The sequence below is a fragment of the Salvelinus alpinus genome, chromosome 12, assembly GCF_045679555.1.
Source record: "Salvelinus alpinus chromosome 12, SLU_Salpinus.1, whole genome shotgun sequence".
NCBI lineage: Eukaryota > Metazoa > Chordata > Actinopteri > Salmoniformes > Salmonidae > Salvelinus > Salvelinus alpinus.
Window position 1 is genome coordinate 35938875 of NC_092097.1, and position 17571 is coordinate 35956445.

Sequence of the window (17571 nt, forward strand, 5' to 3'; positions counted from 1 at the left end):
CGCTGTCCACCCATCCGCTATTCAAGCAGTTCAAGCTCCTTCAAAAGTTCAATAATCTCCAAATTGTTCTACTACCATTTAATGGCCTTTTCACACCAAATGAAAATTGTTTTCAATCAAAATCCGTGGCCTTTTGGAGTGGGCCTATATTTTGAAGGGAAAATATGGTAGACATATATTTTATAGCATATTATTATTATTATTATTAGGCCTATTATTTCGCTGCGGATGTGGCGTGATTTGCACATGATAGGCTATTGCACAAAGAGCCATACAGATTACTATCACTATTTTCTTTTTTTTTATAGACCCCGTTCCCCTTGGATCGTACCATTCGGCTTTCTTAACGGGAAGGGGGAGATAAAACGCTGTGTAACACAAACATCGAGTCCTAGTGGTTCCCCTCGTTCTATACCTCCCCGCATTCCTTGTAGCCCTTGAGCTGGCCCCGTCCGTTTAAACCGAGAACACCCATACCGACTTCTCAATGCAAAAATTAAAAGGGAACCTAGAAGCAGGGACTAGGGGAACGAAAGGAGGTGTAAATAGAATACGAAAGCTCTTGGTCTCTCTCTCTATCCGCTCTCTCCTCTCTTTTAGTAAATGAATGAATGAATGATTAATTAGGACATAAATAGGCTACACGGAATCCACCGGGACAAGGAGACCTGCTCCAAGCTTTTGATATTCATTTTAGCCCAATGAGACATATGTATATTTATTCATGTACATATTTGCATTGGTAGGACTACAAGCAGGACCAGCAAGGCTTTTTAGATATTTTTTTTTTAATCAATAGGCTACTTCGTTCGTAAGCTTCTATACAACGGCCACCAAGATTGCGCTGCTGCTGCCGCCGCTGTTACCACAACTCATTGCTGGTCCGAAGATGGCAACTTTAACAAATGGACAGGTGGACGGCACAAACGGGCTAGTGAACGGATTAAGCCACAGCCACAGTCCAGCGGGCTGCGGGGGCACCATCCCCATGAAGGACCACGACGCCATTAAACTGTTCATCGGGCAAATACCGCGCAACCTGGACGAGAAGGACCTCAGGCCGCTCTTCGAGGAGTTCGGCAAGATCTACGAGCTCACGGTGCTCAAGGACCGCTTTACGGGCATGCACAAAGGTGGGTTGCGCCTACCAGTCCCCGAGAGAGCGGACTCCCCATCTTCACGCTCTTTTCTCTGCGGCTCCCGTTGCGGCTGCCTGTCACTAATGTCTTTCCATGGCTAGCAATCGTGTTCCCCCTAGTTCGGGAGACAGGACCGACGCGTATTGGATTTGATGGATTTGGTTGCGTAATATTACTTGCGTTAACAGAAAGTGGAATAGTCAATTTTTATTGTCTTGATTCCTTCGTCAATATTTAGCCATTTCAACGAACATATCCTCAAACCTCTGTAGTTCTGAGATATCCAGGCACGCCGTGCTGTCAATTATCACGACCTAATAGGCTATTATGTAACAATATTGAGAGCAAGTCGCAGTTTATCTTGTAACTTTGGAAGTTTAGGCTATGGTGTTAAGAGTAAGTCACACATTTAGTTATCGTGCATTCATTCACAAGTGTAGAATCTCCACGCTTGAAAGTTCACCGGAGGAGTCCGGAGGAGCCCATGGCTTTTTGTCCACGGCACCATCTTGCACTCTGTTGCGCGTTATGCCAAGTTGCTTGTAACAGGAGGAGAGGGAGGGAGGAAAAAGGTGTTAGTGTGTGTGCGTGCGCGTGCGCGCGATCGTGCGTGATTGGGTACATGCTTTTTATAGCCTACTGTATTATTCTCTGAGAAAATGTAACCAATACTTTCTCAGATTTTACATAATGCATTCTACAGTACACATTACACATTACCTGTGGTCCACCCACCTTACCTACAATATATAATTGAGGTTATTCTCTAGTCTAGTGCCTGACATTAGGCAGACGTTTTGTGGTTTTAGAAAGTAAAAAGGATGTCAGGGAACTCTTTGAATATGGAGTAAAGACAGGTGTTTGAACAACCAGCTGATTTATAGAGTGATGGTGTTATGGTAATTTTATACAATGCTGAATACCTGTTGTGTGATGCAATGATCCGTCACATGCTTGGTGTAAGGGTAATGGCCAGCCATATACCTTGGTGTAAGGGTAATGACCAATGTTATGGACGTTGATTTCAGGCTCTTTAGAGGGGTAGCCAGTGGTTAGCTATTCCCTATTTGCTCAGGACATCAGAATCTTAATGAAGTCACTAATTGATCTGCTACACCTGGAGGGCATTTTCAGACTCCATGGGTCACTTCATATGTGGACGTTAAAGTACAAACAGAACGTTTCAGTTGTCCTAAACTCAACCTCTCCCATCCCCTGTTACCAACATGACGTTTTGCATGTGTCAATAAATAATGATGATATAGAAATAAAGCAGGAGGAAGGGAGGAGGAGATTGCCAGGGATGGGGGAACCAAAGAGAGGAGAGGGAAGGGGGAGGAGGAGGGGGAAGAGGAAGGGGGGATATCTTTTATTAATAGCCCAGCTGTAGTAACGACTCCCTGTCCGACGGTTAATCACGTACGGCCCGTGAACTATGGGAGGCCATGCCGGCTGATTCTAGGAACTGTCTCCTTAGGGCGATATATTGCCTGGCATCACAGGCTAGGCCTCTGCTTTTATTAGTGCACCCCCCTTCGCAGCAGCGCTCTCATATTATAACTAGCTGGATGCAATAGCTCTCTCGCTGGCTAGCTGGTTGGCTATAGACAGTATATATATACACCTCTTCTCCCAGCCAGCCCAATATGCCCACACCTTCCCACAAGCAGAGCATGTTTGTTGAATGTTGGGTTTTGTTTAAAGTTATTGTAAGGTTATGTCTGAATGTTTTAATGTAGGTAAATAATATTTTTTGGTAACTTGTTACTTACAGCCAACAGGTATAGTGCTTTATTACTTGTTATAAGCATGTATAAGCCTTTATAATGTGTTATTAGAAAGCTTAAAATATTTGACCGTGTCATAGATATGAAGGTGTTATGCCATAAGGGGTCCAATCATAACCTCTCATGTCAAATAACCATTGTATTATAACTGTAGTGGTCTACACCATGGACAGCATTCTCGTTATGTTGGTGTCATAGCATGGTTGACTAAATGTCATTGTGAAACGACACTATCATATACATGCCAAAATGGCACTGTCAAATAAAGTGTTACGATTGTGGAATTTGATGCTGCGATTTTGAGACCGACTGAAAAGCCTAGTCAGGATCATTATGAGATGATAGTAAGACATTATAACGGGTTCATACATGCTTACAACAAGTCTGGCATGCATTATAACTGCATCATAATGCTTTATACCTGTCAGCCTAAAGTAAAGTGTTGCCAGTATTTTGGATACATCTATAAGCTGGCAAAACTTGTACGGCATAATTTTTTGACTATTGTACAAAATATAGTCCAAAAGCTCAAAGTCAAACAACGGCAATGTTGCCCTATAAACAACTTTAGGGTTGAAGAAAGTTATTGGCTTTTCATTGGAATTAATACTGCAAGAAAATTGCACAACACTAGGGTCATTTGCAGCCTTTTGACACTTATTGGAATGCTCTGAGCTGATTGATGGCTTGGCTCCTAAGGTTATTTGCCTAAATCTCAGACTACAGCCACAGCAAAACGTGTTCACTCCATTTTATCTTTCTTTTCTCTCCATCTTCTGTTTCCTCCTTTTCTTCTTTCAGTAGCATGTAACTTCTCATCGAAATACTCCTCCACCTCTCTCTTTCCTCCACATACTTTATCTGCACCTTTACTCCGTTCCCTGATTCTCCCTCGTCTCCTTCTGCTCCTTTCCTCCATATCCCATTTCCCTCTTTATTTCCCTGGTTCACAACAACCCTCAATTCATTTAGTGTGAATATATAGATGCACCTATAGATGCTATTAATATTCTACAATGTTATAGCAAAATGTGACGCCACAATAATTTTTAGACAAACTCCTAGCTAGTATTTTCATTGTTGCAAAAGCCTCGGATACTACTAACTATACTATTGCAATTACCATCCCAATAATGACCCCATGTATCACTAGTAATCTAGTCTTTAGGTTGCCATCCCCTTGAAAGGGAGGGGGCTTGTAGAGGAGGCTGGGGTGGGAAGGGAACGGGCACAGAGGCGACAGCACTAGCCCTACATTCTCCCAATGATTTTATTTCTCTCCCCTCTGCGACTGGGCTGTGCTAATAGAGGCCATTTATAACCGTCACCGGCTGCCGTTGCGCATGCTGAGACGGACGTCGGCACAAAGAGGGGCCGTTTCGCAATTTTTTTGCAATGCAGTATGGGAGGGAGGGTGGGGGGAGATATGGCAGCACACTATGAACCAGGTGACCTAGCTAGAATACACCCATGTACAGTAATACACCTTAGGTCAGTGGGTCAATCCTAACATGTATGACTGTCAAGTGTCAACAATGTATGTATCGTGTATCATCAGTTGCTTTCAAATCAAATCAAACTTTATTTGTCACATGTGCCGAATACAACAAGTGTAGACTTTACCGTGAAATGCTTACTTACAAGCCCTTAACCAACAGTGCAGCTTTGGTGTAATAACAATGTAATATGCGTGTAGTAACGGAGTAATTGCATGTGTTGTTACATTCACTGAAAATGTTCTCCCTTGTTAGAGTTGCTTTGAGTGCCTCTGCTTCGGGTTTTCCTAGGAGTCCTTTGAAAGTGAGAGAAATACTAGGACTAGGTATACTGATATCTTGGGGTGTTTTTTGAGGAATTCAAGTGAAAGATAGAAAGAGGCTCCCGTTGGGCTCTCTGCCCTCACCTTATTTTGTCCTAGATAATCAAATCAAACTTCATTTGTCACATGCGCCAAATACAACAGGTGTAGACCTTACCGTGAAAGGCTTACTTACAAGCCTTTAAACAACAATGTAGTTCAAGAAAGAGTTAAGAAAAATATCTGATGTTAAATTGAGGATAATATTTAAATAATCAAATGCTGTATCCAATCAGATTTGCATGTAAAAAATTATATTTATCCCTGTACCAAACTCGTTTGCTGCAATGGCTTTGCCGCCGACCTTTTATGAGAAGATTCGATTAGTGTTATATTGTAACCACCGCATGAACAACCATACCCACGGCCAAAAAGTGCTGGCAACAGCATAGTCTACCAAACTTGGGTGATTCTAAAATTACTAGATCGGCTAAGATTACGAAAACTGTGGAGGGGTAATCTATTTCTGTGTTATAATTAATACAAGTATTTGAAAGGACTTTAGATAGCAAAGGTAGTTATTTATATATATTCACAGTTAGTAAGCTACCATTCCTACACTCTTTTGCTTAAGAGAGGACAGTTAAACGACTGTAACTATACTGCCCTATCAAACAAAAAGGTAGTAACTGCTCATTGCGTGGAACTGAGAAAAATGGCTTTTATTTACCTTGGTTTCACAGTAACTTTATTGTCAATGGACAGAATGTCTGAAGGCACTGCAGTATCGTAAAGGTAATACCCTGTGGGACTCAGTGAAGGTGTTACAGGATTGGAAGTTGAGAGAGAGAGAGAGAGAGAGAGAGAGAGAGACTGTATGTTTATTGTTATTGTTCAATGTATGGTTATTTTGACACTTGGTTATTGTTGTTACTGTTGTTCCGTTGACAATTTTGATTCTCTTTTTTTTTTTTTTTTTTTATTGTAAATAAGCTTTGGCAATATGTACACTGTTACCTCATGCCAATAAAGCGAATAGAATAGAGAGAGAGAGAGAGAGAGAGAGAGAGAGAGAGAGAGAGAGAGAGAGAGAGAGAGAGAGAGAGCGAGAGAGAGAGAGAGAGAGAGGTTCCGGACGCAGGATTTCACTCACGTTGCATCATCCCCTCTGTGGGCTCAGAATTTTCACTCACGTTGCATCATCCCCTCTGTGGGCTCAGAATTTTCCACTCAGCTCCAATCGGAATGCATACTCAGACACCACATTGTGCCCTGTTTCTATGACGACGTGCCGTGATCAATATTGAGCGTTTTGTTGAGGCAACATGTGTCACCGGCGAGGTCACTTCTCGCTAAAGTCCTCCACCCAGGCGACCCACCCCACGCATCTAAATACATCCGAGACGCAAGACAAAAAAAATAGGGAGGAGAACAAGAGACGTGTACGTAGATACATCAACTCTCATTTGTCAGCGGGGACAATTGTCAAGGCACCTCGGCTGCTATTGACCAGTATGATTGGCCGGGATAGTCAGAAGGGGCCGGTCATTAGCCCAGAGGGCCAGTTACTCACGGTGAGCGATGGCCATGTAGGAAGGAGGGGAATGTGGGGAGGGAGGAGGGAAACAGTGAGGGGGTGGAAGACTAGGGGATCAGCATTCTAACTGCTGGTAGAGAGTCATGACGGTTGTCAGGGGGGAAGAGAAGTCTCCAGAACTAAGATGTGACTCCACCCTCCATATTATGGAAGTGTTTGGAAAAGTATTTGCTAGCACTTTGCAATTTGTGTATGCACGCACGCACAACCAGCAAATACACACACACACACACACACACATTTGTTTTCTATCCTTGTGGGGACCAAACAATTGATTCCCATTCAAAATCCTATTTTCCCTAACCCCTAACCCTTAACCTTAATGCACTGTATGCACTGTATAACTAGTTGTATACATAACTACATAATAGACCTCTGTACTACTTGCTATTGTTGAATAATCTCAAGTCTAATCAAGTAAAGGATGTATCCATATAAGAATAGTGTTGTAACGGTTTTCTTCCGTTGGTGAAGGAGAGGACCAAAATGCAGCGCGGCTAGTGTTCAACATGTTTAATAAACAAAAAGACGATAACGTGAACACTATACAAAATACAAAATAACAAATGTGAAAACCGAGACAGTCCTATCTGGTGCAGAACACAAAGACAGAAGACAACCACCCACAAACCCCAACACAAAACAAGCCACCTAAATATGATTCCCAATCAGAGACAACACAAAACACCTGCCTCTGATTGAGAACCATATTAGGCCAAACATAGAAACAGACAAACTAGACACACAACATAGAATGCCCACCCAGCTCACGTCCTGACCAACACTAAAACAAGTAAAACACACAAGAACTATGGTCAGAACGTGACAAGTGTGTTAATAGTCCCAATGTTTACTGGTGGTGCGATGCAAGTAAGCTTGGATGCCTTGTACAGCCTAGCCTGACACCAAGCACTTTTTTTCTGAACTATACTTCTTTTCTTGAACTATTTACTACTCTTTTTAGAAAACAAACAACTACTTCTTATTAGTAACAAATAATGCTAGGCTCTCTTCAAACAATGGGCCTTCAGCCTAATTCAAGAAGGTAAATGCTAAGTGGAATGATTGGGATGACCCAACTCTGATGATAAATGCTAAGTGGGATGATTGGGATGACCCAACTCTGACATCACCCCATTGAATCTGCCAATTCAAGATGGCACCTGTGGGTTGGACACACCTCTAACCACACCCATACCTGTAGCCTTAAAGGCATAATGCTGAATAAGCAATTATCAGTACAAAATAGTGTGAAAATGCACGGACAGCCCTTTTATATAGATATACAATATCTCTCTGAAATATTTATGTTTCAATTAACCGCATTACAATGTTTTAGTATACTGCATACAAAATTCAAAATCTGAAGCACACTTGGTCAGCCTTAAAACTCTACTCAGCTTAGCCTTTTGTTTTCCCTATCTTTTCCCTAAGAAATTGCCCAAAGTCCAACCTCCTCCTTCCTCATATTAAAATTATATTTTTTGTTTTTTGCTATTGCCATGTCATTGCTTTGGCGATTTTGAGTGGCTGAAAGCTTCCTTTAGCGCTGTTTTGGAGGGTTAAGTAGTTTCTATTTTCAAGGCCGTTGCGTCATCTACAGTTGAAGTCGGAAGTTTACATACACCTTAGCCAAATACATTTAAACTCAGTTTTTCACAATACCTGACATTTAATCATAGTAATAATTCCCTGTCGTAAGTCAGTTAGGATCACCACTTTATTATAAGAATGCAAAATGTCAGAATAATAGTAGAGAATGATTTATTTCAGATTTTATTTATTTCATCACATTCCCAGTGGGTCAGAAGTTTACATACACTCAATTAGTATTTGGTACCATTGCCTTTAAATTGTTTAACTCGGTTCAAATATTTTGGGTAGCCTTCCAAGAGCTTCCCACAATAAGTTGGGTGAATTTTGGCCCATTCCTCCTGACAGAGCTGGTGTAACTGAGGCAGGTTTGTAGGACTCCTTGCTCGCACACGCTTTTTCAGTTCTGCCCACAAATGTTCTATGGGATTGAGGTCAGGGCGTTGTGATGGCCACTCCAATACCTTGACTTTGTTGTCCTTAAAACGTCTTAGGGCTAGGCGTCCCGCCAGCAGGACACCTGTCGACAACTTCCAGTGAAATTGGAGGGCGCACAATTCAAATAAATAATCATAAAAATTATGGATATTAAACATTTAGGTACATACAAGTGTCTTATATCAGTTAAAAGCTTAGATTCTTGTTCATCTAACTGCACTGTCTGATTTACAATAGGCTTTACAGCGAAAGCATGCCTTGCGATTGATTGAGAACGGTGCCCCACATCAACATATTTTTTCACCGGCACAGGCTTCATAAAATCACAAATAGCGATTTAAATATTCATTTACTTTTTGAAAATGTTCCTCTGATTTGCAATACAAAGGGTCCCAGCTACAACATGCATGGTCGTTTTTGTTAGATAAAATCCTTCTTTATATCCCAAAAAGTCTGTTTAGTTGGCGCCATCGTTTTGAGTAATCCACTCGTTCAACATGTAGAGAAAGGAATCCAAAAAGCTACCGCTAAACTTTGTTAAAGCAAGTCAAAATACACTTCTGTTTAATCCTCAGGTACCCTAAATGTAATTAAACTGTAATATTTCATGCAGAAAGAAGTATGTTCAATAGGAAAGCGATATTAGCAGGTGCGCGTCCTCTTCGTTGGGCGCGCACAGACTGATTTCCAACACTGAGTCCCAGTACTAAAAATCATAATTGTTCCTCGTTTTGGAAGAAACAAGCCTGAAACCTTGAACAAACACTGTTGACATCTAGTGGAAGCCATAAGAATTGCAATCTGGGAGCTGGATTTTGATATGCCCCTATACTTTCCATTGTAAGAGCATGGACTCTCAAATAAAAATATTTATAATACCATATCTATTGTGTTATAGTCTCATATATTATTTTAACATTTCTACAAACTTAAAAGTGTTTTTTATCCAATACTACCAATTATATGCATATCCTGGCTTCTGGGCCTGAGTAACAGGCAGTATACTTTGGGCACGTCAGTCAGGCGGATATTGGGGAAAAAAGGACCATAGCCTGAAGAAGTTAAGCCATTTTGCCACAACTTTGGAAGTATGCTTGGAGTCATTGTGCATTTGGAAGACCCATTTGCAACCAAGCTTTAACTTCCTGACTGATGTCTTGAGATGTTGCTTCAATATATCCACTTAATTCTCTTTCCTCGTGATGCCATCTATTTTGCGAAGTGACCTGTCCCTCCTGCAGCAAAGCACCCCCACAACATGATGCTGCCACCCCCGTTCTTCATGGTTGGGATGGTGTTCTTCGGCTTGCAAGCCTCCCCCTTTTTCCTCCAAACAAAACGATGGTCATTATGGCCAAACAGTTCTATTTTTGTTTCATCAGACCAGATGAAACCAGGACATTTCTCCAAAAAGTACAATCTTTGTCCCCATGTGCAGTTGCAAACTGAGTCTGGCTTTTTTATGGCGGTTTTGGAGCAGTGGCTTCTTCCTTGCTGAGCGGCCTTTCAGGTTATGTCGATATAGGACTCGTTTTACTGTGGATATAGATAATTTTGTACCCGTTTCCTCAAGCATCTTCACAAGGTCCTTTCCTGTTGTTCTGAGATTGATTTGTGCTTTTCGCACCAAAGTACCTTCATCTCTAGGAGACAGAACGCGTCTCCTTCCTGAGCGGTATGACGGCTGCGTGGTCACATGGTGTTTATTCTTGCGTACTATTGTTTGTACAGATGAACGTGGTACCTTCAGGCATTTGGAAATTGCTCCCAAGGATGAACCAGACTTGTGGAGGTCTACAATTTTTTTTCTGAGGTCTTGGCTGATTTCTTTTGATTTTCCCATGATGTCAAGAAAAGAGGCACTGAGTTTGAAGGTAGGACTTGAAATACATCCACAGGTACACCTCCAATTGACTCAAATTATGTAAATTAGCCTATCAGAAGCTTCTAAAGCCATGACATCCTTTTCTGGAATTTTCCAAGCTGTTTAAAGGCACAGTCAACTTAGCGTATGTAAACTTCTGACCCACTGGAATTGTGATACACTGAATTATAAGTGAAATAATCTGTCTGTAAACAATTGTTGGGAAAATTACTTGTGTCATGCACAAAGTAGATGTCCTAACTGACTTCCCAAAACTATAGTTTGTTATTTAGAAATTTGTGGAGTGGTTGAAAAACGAGTTTTAATGACTCCAACCTAAGTGTATGTAAACTTCCGACTTCAACTGTAAGTGTTATTGTGGTCCATGTTAAATGTTTCAAGAGGCTGATGCTTGGGGTCTGTTCGATCCTTCTGCTTGTTTCCCTCCCTTCAGATATAACCTCTGTTCCAGAGTGAGAGAATGCAATGCTTTCAAAATGTGGAAACCTTCTGTTGTTCACACAGTTTATTACCCCTCTTTATTTGATTTGACAGAGATATCTTCCTCTGAAAATGCTAGTTCTCACATATCCTGCTATCGCTATCGCTTCATCTGAACAGTATGGTGTGTGTGTGTGTGTGTGTGTGTGTGTGTGTGTGTGTGTGTGTGTGTGTGTGTGTGTGTGTGTGTGTGTGTGTGTGTGTGTGTGTGTGTGTGTGCGTGTGCGTGTTTGTGTGTGTGGTGCCCATGCAGAAATCAAACCAACTGAGCCAATGGAACAACCACAATTCTTCCCCATCCCCAACTTTCTCTCTCCAACAGGACCAGTTAAAGGTTTAGTAAGGCTAAAGCCTTGAAACATTCTGACTCGGTTATATTCCACTGTAGGTCTGATGCACACGTCCACTGACATTTAGAAGTTTGACTTCTTAGAGATCAATGGAACATATAGGTCAGGCTGGGAACAGCAGCGAATTCAACCCAGGACTCAAAAGGTCTACTGAATTAGATTTATATCCGTATTGTTGTGCTGCATACTTTGTACCATAATGATGGTGATTTACTACAACCCTCTCTACTGTTTGTTAAGTTATAGTGCAGGCAATCTCTCTGACATGACATTCATTGCTATAGCACATATCTGCACCGTGTAGGTGTAATTATAAGCTTTGGCAATATGTACACTGTTACGTCATAGAGAACACATGCTATATAATTATAGAGTAAGATACAAGTTCCTTTGTCTATAGGTCAGCTGTTTGTATACGGTGCATTCGGAAAGTATTCAGACCCCTTTACTTTTTCCACATTTTGTTATGTTACAGCCTTATTCTAAAATGGATTCAATTGTTGTTTTTTCCTCATCAATCTTCAAACAATACCCCATAATGACAAAGCAAAAACAGGTCTTTAGAAATTTTCACAAATGTATTACAAGTAAAAAATGAAAATATGCTGCCACAACCTAGTCTGAGGTCTTGAGCGCTCTGGAGCAGGTTTTCATCAAACAACCCCACAGCATAATGCTGTCACCACAATGCTTCACCATAGGGATTGTGCCAAGTTTCCTCCAGACGTGACACTTGGCATTCAAACCAAAGAGTTGTTTCTCATGGTCTGAGAGTCTTTAGGTGCCTTTTGGCAAACTCCAAGCGGGCTGTCATGTGCCTTTTACTGAGGAGTGGCTTCTATGTGGCCACTCTACCATAAAGGCCTGATTGGTGGAGTGCTGCAGAGATGGTTGTCCTTCTGGAAGTTTCTCCCATCTCCACAGATGAACTCTGGAGCTTTGTGTTCTTGGTCACCTCCCTGACCAAGGCCCTTCTCCCCCGATTTCTCAGTTTGGTCAGGCGTCCAGCTCTAGGAAGAGTGTTGGTGGTTCCAAACTTCTTCCATTTAAGAATGATGGAGGACGCTGTGTTGTTGGGGACCTTCAATGCTGCAGACCGTTTTTGGTACCCTTCCTCTATGCCTCGACCTATGCCTCAACACAATCCTGTCTCTGAGCTTTACGGACAATTCTTTCAACCTCATGGCTTGGTTTTTGCTCTGACATGCACTGTCAACTCTGGGACCTTATATGTACAGGTGTGTGCCTTTCCAAATCATGTCCAATCAATTGAATTTACCACATGTGAACTCCAATCAAGTTGTAGAAACATCTCAATGATGATCAATGGAAACAGGATGCACTTGAGCTCAATTCCAAGTCTCATAGCAAAGGGTCAGAATACTTACAGTTGAAGTCGGAAGTTTACATACACTTAGGTTGGAGTCATTAAAACTCATTTTTCAACCACTCCACACGTTTCTTGTTAACAAACTGTAGTTTTGGCAAGTTGGTTAGGACATCTACTTTGTGCATGACACAAGTAATTTTTCCAACAATTGTTTACAGACAGATTATTTCACTTATAATTCAGTGTATCACAATTCCAGTGGGTCAGAAGTTTACATATGCTAAGTTGACTGTGCCTTTAAACAGCTTGGAAAATTCCAGAAAATTATATAATGGCTGTCACGCCCTGGCCTTAGTTACCTTTGTTTTCTTTATTATTTTAGTTAGGTCAGGGTGTGACATGGGGGAAGTATGTGTTTTGTATTGTCTAGGGTTTTTTGTATGTTTATGGGGCAGTGTTTAGTCTAGGTGTATGTATGTCTATGGTTGCCTAGATTGGTTCTCAATTAGAGACAGCTGTCTATCGTTGTCTCTGATTGGGAGCCATATTTAGGCAACCATAGTCATTAGGTAGTTTGTGGGTGATTGTCTATGTCTATGTTGCATGTTAGCACTTAGTTTGTATAGCTTCACGTTCATCGGTTTATTGTTTTGATTTTGTTTGTATAGTGTTCTTCGTTTTTTCGTCTTTATTAAAGTAAAGATGTATTGCTATCACGCTGCGCCTTGGTCCTCCTCTCTTTCACTTTACGGCGATCGTGACAATGGCTTTAGAAGCTTCTGATAGGCAAATTGATATCATTTGAGTCAATTGGAGGTGTACCTGTGGATGTATTTCAAGGCCTACCTTCAAACTCAGTGCCTCTTTTCTTGACATCATGGGAAAATCAAAAGAAATCAGCTAAGACCTCAGAAAAAAAATGGTAGACCTCCACAAGTCTGGTTCATCCTTGGGAGCAATTTCCAAATGCCTGAAGGTACCACGTTCACCTGTACAAACAATAGTACGCAAGTACAAACACCATGGGACCACGGAGACATCATACCGCTCAGGAAGGAGACGCGTTCTGTCTCCTAGAGATGAAGGTACTTTGGTGCGAAAAGCACAAATCAATCTCAGAACAACAGCAAAGGACCTTGTGAAGATGCTGGAGGAAACAGGTACAAAATTATCTATATCCACAGTAAAACGAGTCCTATATCGACATAACCTGAAAGGCCGCTCAGCAAGGAAGAATCCACTACTCCAAAACCGGCATGAAAAAGCCAGACTACGGTTTGCATCTGCACATGGGGACAAAGATTGTACTTTTTGGAGAAATGTGCTCTTGTCTGATGAAACAAAAATAGAACTGTTTGGCCATAATGACCATCATTATGTTTGGAGGAAAAAGGGGGAGGCTTGCAAGCCGAAGAACACCATCCCAACCGTGAAGCACGGGGGTGGCAGCATCATGTTGTGGGGGTTCTTTGCTGCAGGAGGCACTGGTGCACTTCACAAAATAGATCGCATTATGAGGAAAGAAAATTATGTGGATATATTGAAGCAAGACATCAGTCAGGAAGTTAAAGCTTGTTCGCAAATGGGTCTTACAAATGGACAATGACTGCAAGCATACTTCCAAAGTTGTGGCAAAATGGCTTAAGGACAACAAAGTCAAGGTATTGGAGTTGCCATCACAAAGCCCTGACCTCAATCCTTTCTAAAATTTGTGGGCAGAACTGAAAAAGCATGTGCGAGCAAGGAGGCCTACAAACCTGACTCAGTTACACCAGCTCTGTCAGGAGGAATGGGCCAAAATTCACCCAACTTATTGTGGGAAGCTTGTGGAAGGCTACCCAAACTGTTTGACTCAAGTTAAACAATTTAAAGGCAATGCTACCAAATACTAATTGAGTGTAAACGTCTGACCCACTGGGAATGTGATGAAAGAAATAAAAGCTGAAATAAGTAATTCTCTCTACTATTATTCTGACATTTCACATTCTTAAAGTAAAGTGGTCATCCTAACTGACCTAAGACAGGGAATTTTTACTAGGATTAAATGTCAGGAATTGTGAAAAACTGAGTTTAAATGTATTTGGCTAAGGTGTATGTAAACTTCCGACTTCAACTGTATGTAAATAAGGTATTTCTGTTTTTTATTTTTAATACATTTGCAGAAATTTCTATAAACCTGTTTTCGCTTTGTCATTATGGGGTATTGTGTGTAGATTGAGGTAAAACATTCAGAATATCAATTTCAGAATAAAGCTGTAACGTAACAAAGTGTGGAAAAAGTCAAGGACTCTGAATACTTCTGAATGCACTGTACTGTGTCTCTATACTATAGCTCTATTACTAATAAATATAAACCTTGACAGACTGTTCTTAGTAAGATTGTGGTGCAAGCAGAGGGGTGTGTGTGTGTGTGTGTGTGTGTGTGTGTGTGTGTGTGTGTGTGTGTGTGTGTGTGTGTGTGTGTGTGTGTGTGTGTGTGTGTGTGTGTGTGTGTGTGTGTGTGTGTGTGTGTGTGTGTGTGTGTGTGTTTGCCTCTCCGTGCTGTCTTGAGGTTTAGGTGGCTGAATGGGATCAAAGCCTGAAATGTGTACTCGAATCAGACAAAGACATGATATGATGGCATTAAGCACAATATCATGATTGTTCACCATTTAATATACATGTAGGTGTGTGTCTTTTGGATCATACATACTTTTTTTGTAATAGCATATACTGTATCTTGGAACTTTAAACATCAATGTGGGAACATGAAATGGATGAAATAAAAATAAAAAATCAGGATACACGTCGAGATGTTTTCAATGAAACCTGTGGGATGCATTACAGCATATCCAATAGAAGCAATATTAGGGCAACAACAGAAGATAAATCAAGCGAAAGTAAATCAAAGCATCCGTTAAATTAGCATACATTCGTTCAATATCATGAATAATGAGCAAAATAAAGATCTTATAAGCATGTGTGACAAGAAACAGGTACACAAGTATAAATCAAAATAGATAAAAGCTTTTAGTAGACACAAAATATCTAGTTAAGATCAACATTGGAACAAGGAACATAGGCCTAGCTAGTGTACCCATTGGTTTCTGATCCTAGAGAGAGTGTTGATCTCTTGTTGATCCTAGAACTAGTGACAGTGTACATCTCTGCTGTTGATCCTAGAACTAGCAACAGTGTACCTCTTCGCTGTTGATCCTAGAACTTGCTACAGTGTACCTGCTGTTGATCCAAGAGCTAGTTACAGTGTACCTGCTGTTGATCCTAGAACTGGCTACCGGGTACCTGCTGTTGATCCAAAAACGAGATACAGGGTTCCTGCTGTTGATCCTAGAACTAGCTACTATCCTAGAACTAGCTACAGGGTACCTGCGGTTGATTCTATAACTAGCTGCAATGTAGTTATCTATTGTTGATCCTATGGAGCAGAAGCCAAAGACTGTTGATCCTGGAACTAGCTACCTCTCTGCTGTTGATCCTATGGAGCGGAAGCCAAAGACTTAAGAGGCAAAGCTTGTGTCATTATGTGAGGTAAGATATGCATTTATCCCTCTGGGAATTAACTTGTTATACCCCTAACCAAGACTGGGGGAGTCTTTGCTTCAACTAGACTTCCTCTCCATCTCATTTCATTTCTATTTCATGCACCCAATAAAAAATGTACCAAGTTGACATGTAAAATGGAGGTCGGGAAGGCTTTTGGAATGATCTCCTTAATTATTCAAGGCAAAGTTTGATTCAGAAAATGGAGGACGGTGAATAAGTGGGGAAGTTTTCGAGGGTTCGGAGGCAGTTTGGGGGTAAGGGTAAGAGTTGGTACTACTAAGGTCAAGTCTCAATCAAATTTATGATGGATGGAATACTAACTTCAGATGTGCTTTTGGAAGGGGCAGGGTGGAGACTGAAAGAAATGAAGAGTGCATTCAGAGAGAGGTAAAGAGAGTGAAGCAGAGTGATAGAGGCAGAGAGAGAGAAAGCGAGAAACAGAGAGAGAGAGGCAGAGAGAGAGTGAGGGACTCCCAAAGACACATGTCCCCCTCCCTGCAAGTAGATGGCTCCTGGCCCCGTTCCACGGCAGGCTCTGACCCCTCTGTCCTTTGCTGTAATTTATAGGTTGCGTTTTGCAAGATTTAAGCACTAATCTGTGGCAATCACTGCCCTGGAAGGACAATGACCTTCCTGCAATGGGAGCAGAATTCAGCCTCGCTGCTTGAAGCCGCCCCCAGGGGTGAATAAGCAAGCGCTCACCGATGTAAGCAGCCATTTTTTACAACGTGTTAATGTTGTTGTTGTGCCTATAATAGTACCTGCTGTTTTTCTCTGCTACACTTCATGTGAACTGCTTTCAGTTGGTTATCTCCTAGATAAGTGGATATTTGACCCACATAAGAAAAAATACGTTTAGGCACAAGGGTCAAAATATATTAGGGGTTATTAGGTTTAAGGTTAGGTTGAGGAACAAGGGCAAGGTTAAGGTTAGGTATAGTTCCATTGATGTTAAGGTAAGGTTAAAGGAACGGCATGAAGGTTAGCATACTGCCGTCCGCCTCCATTCATTTCCTGACGCTTAAATATATACTGCCTTTTTAGAAATGTGGGTTTTAGTTGGCGAAAGCTATGCAATGAGTAAACAATTATTTACGTGGTGGAATGTTTATTTTGAAGATAATGTATGCTGTAGTTCAAAATATATACATGATATGTGTACATGAATTAATTAATCAATGCCACAAATGCTGCATGATATCAATATTACGATTTGTGGCCTCTGCCTCAGTATAGATCTGTGTGTAAGAATATGGCTTTGTGTGTGTGTGTGTGTGTGTGTGTGTGTGTGTGTGTGTGTGTGTGTGTGTGTGTGTGTGTGTGTGTGTGTGTGTGTGTGTGTGTGTGTGTGTGTGTGTGTGTGTGTGTGTGTGTGTGTGTGTGTGTGTGTGTGTGTGTGTGTGTGTGTGTGTGTGTGTGGTGCGTGCGTGCGTGCGTGCGTGCGTGCGTGCGTGCGTGCGTGCGTGCGTGCGTGCGTGCGTGCGTGCGTGCGTGCGTGCGTGCGTGCGTGCGTGCGTGCGTGCGTGTGTGCGTGTGTGCGTGCGTGCGTGCGTGCGTGCGTGCGTGCGTGCGTGCGTGCGTGCGTGCGTCTAATACAGTAGACTACTTGGCTCAGCGGCCTGTGGGCTCAG

The 17571-nt window shown here is 41.7% G+C and overlaps 1 protein-coding gene across 9 annotated transcripts in view; it reads left to right on the top strand.

The window, feature by feature from the left end:
• Positions 1-474: 474 nt before the first annotated feature.
• Positions 475-17571, top strand: part of LOC139536002 (CUGBP Elav-like family member 4) — a 131985-nt gene continuing 114888 nt past the window's right edge. For all 9 annotated transcript variants that reach the window (XM_071336052.1, XM_071336058.1, XM_071336054.1 and 6 more), the window contains exon 1: positions 475-1133. In XM_071336052.1, the coding sequence (XP_071192153.1) occupies positions 890-1133 (244 nt within the window). In that variant the 5' untranslated portion in view covers positions 475-889. The remainder of the gene's footprint in view (positions 1134-17571) is intronic.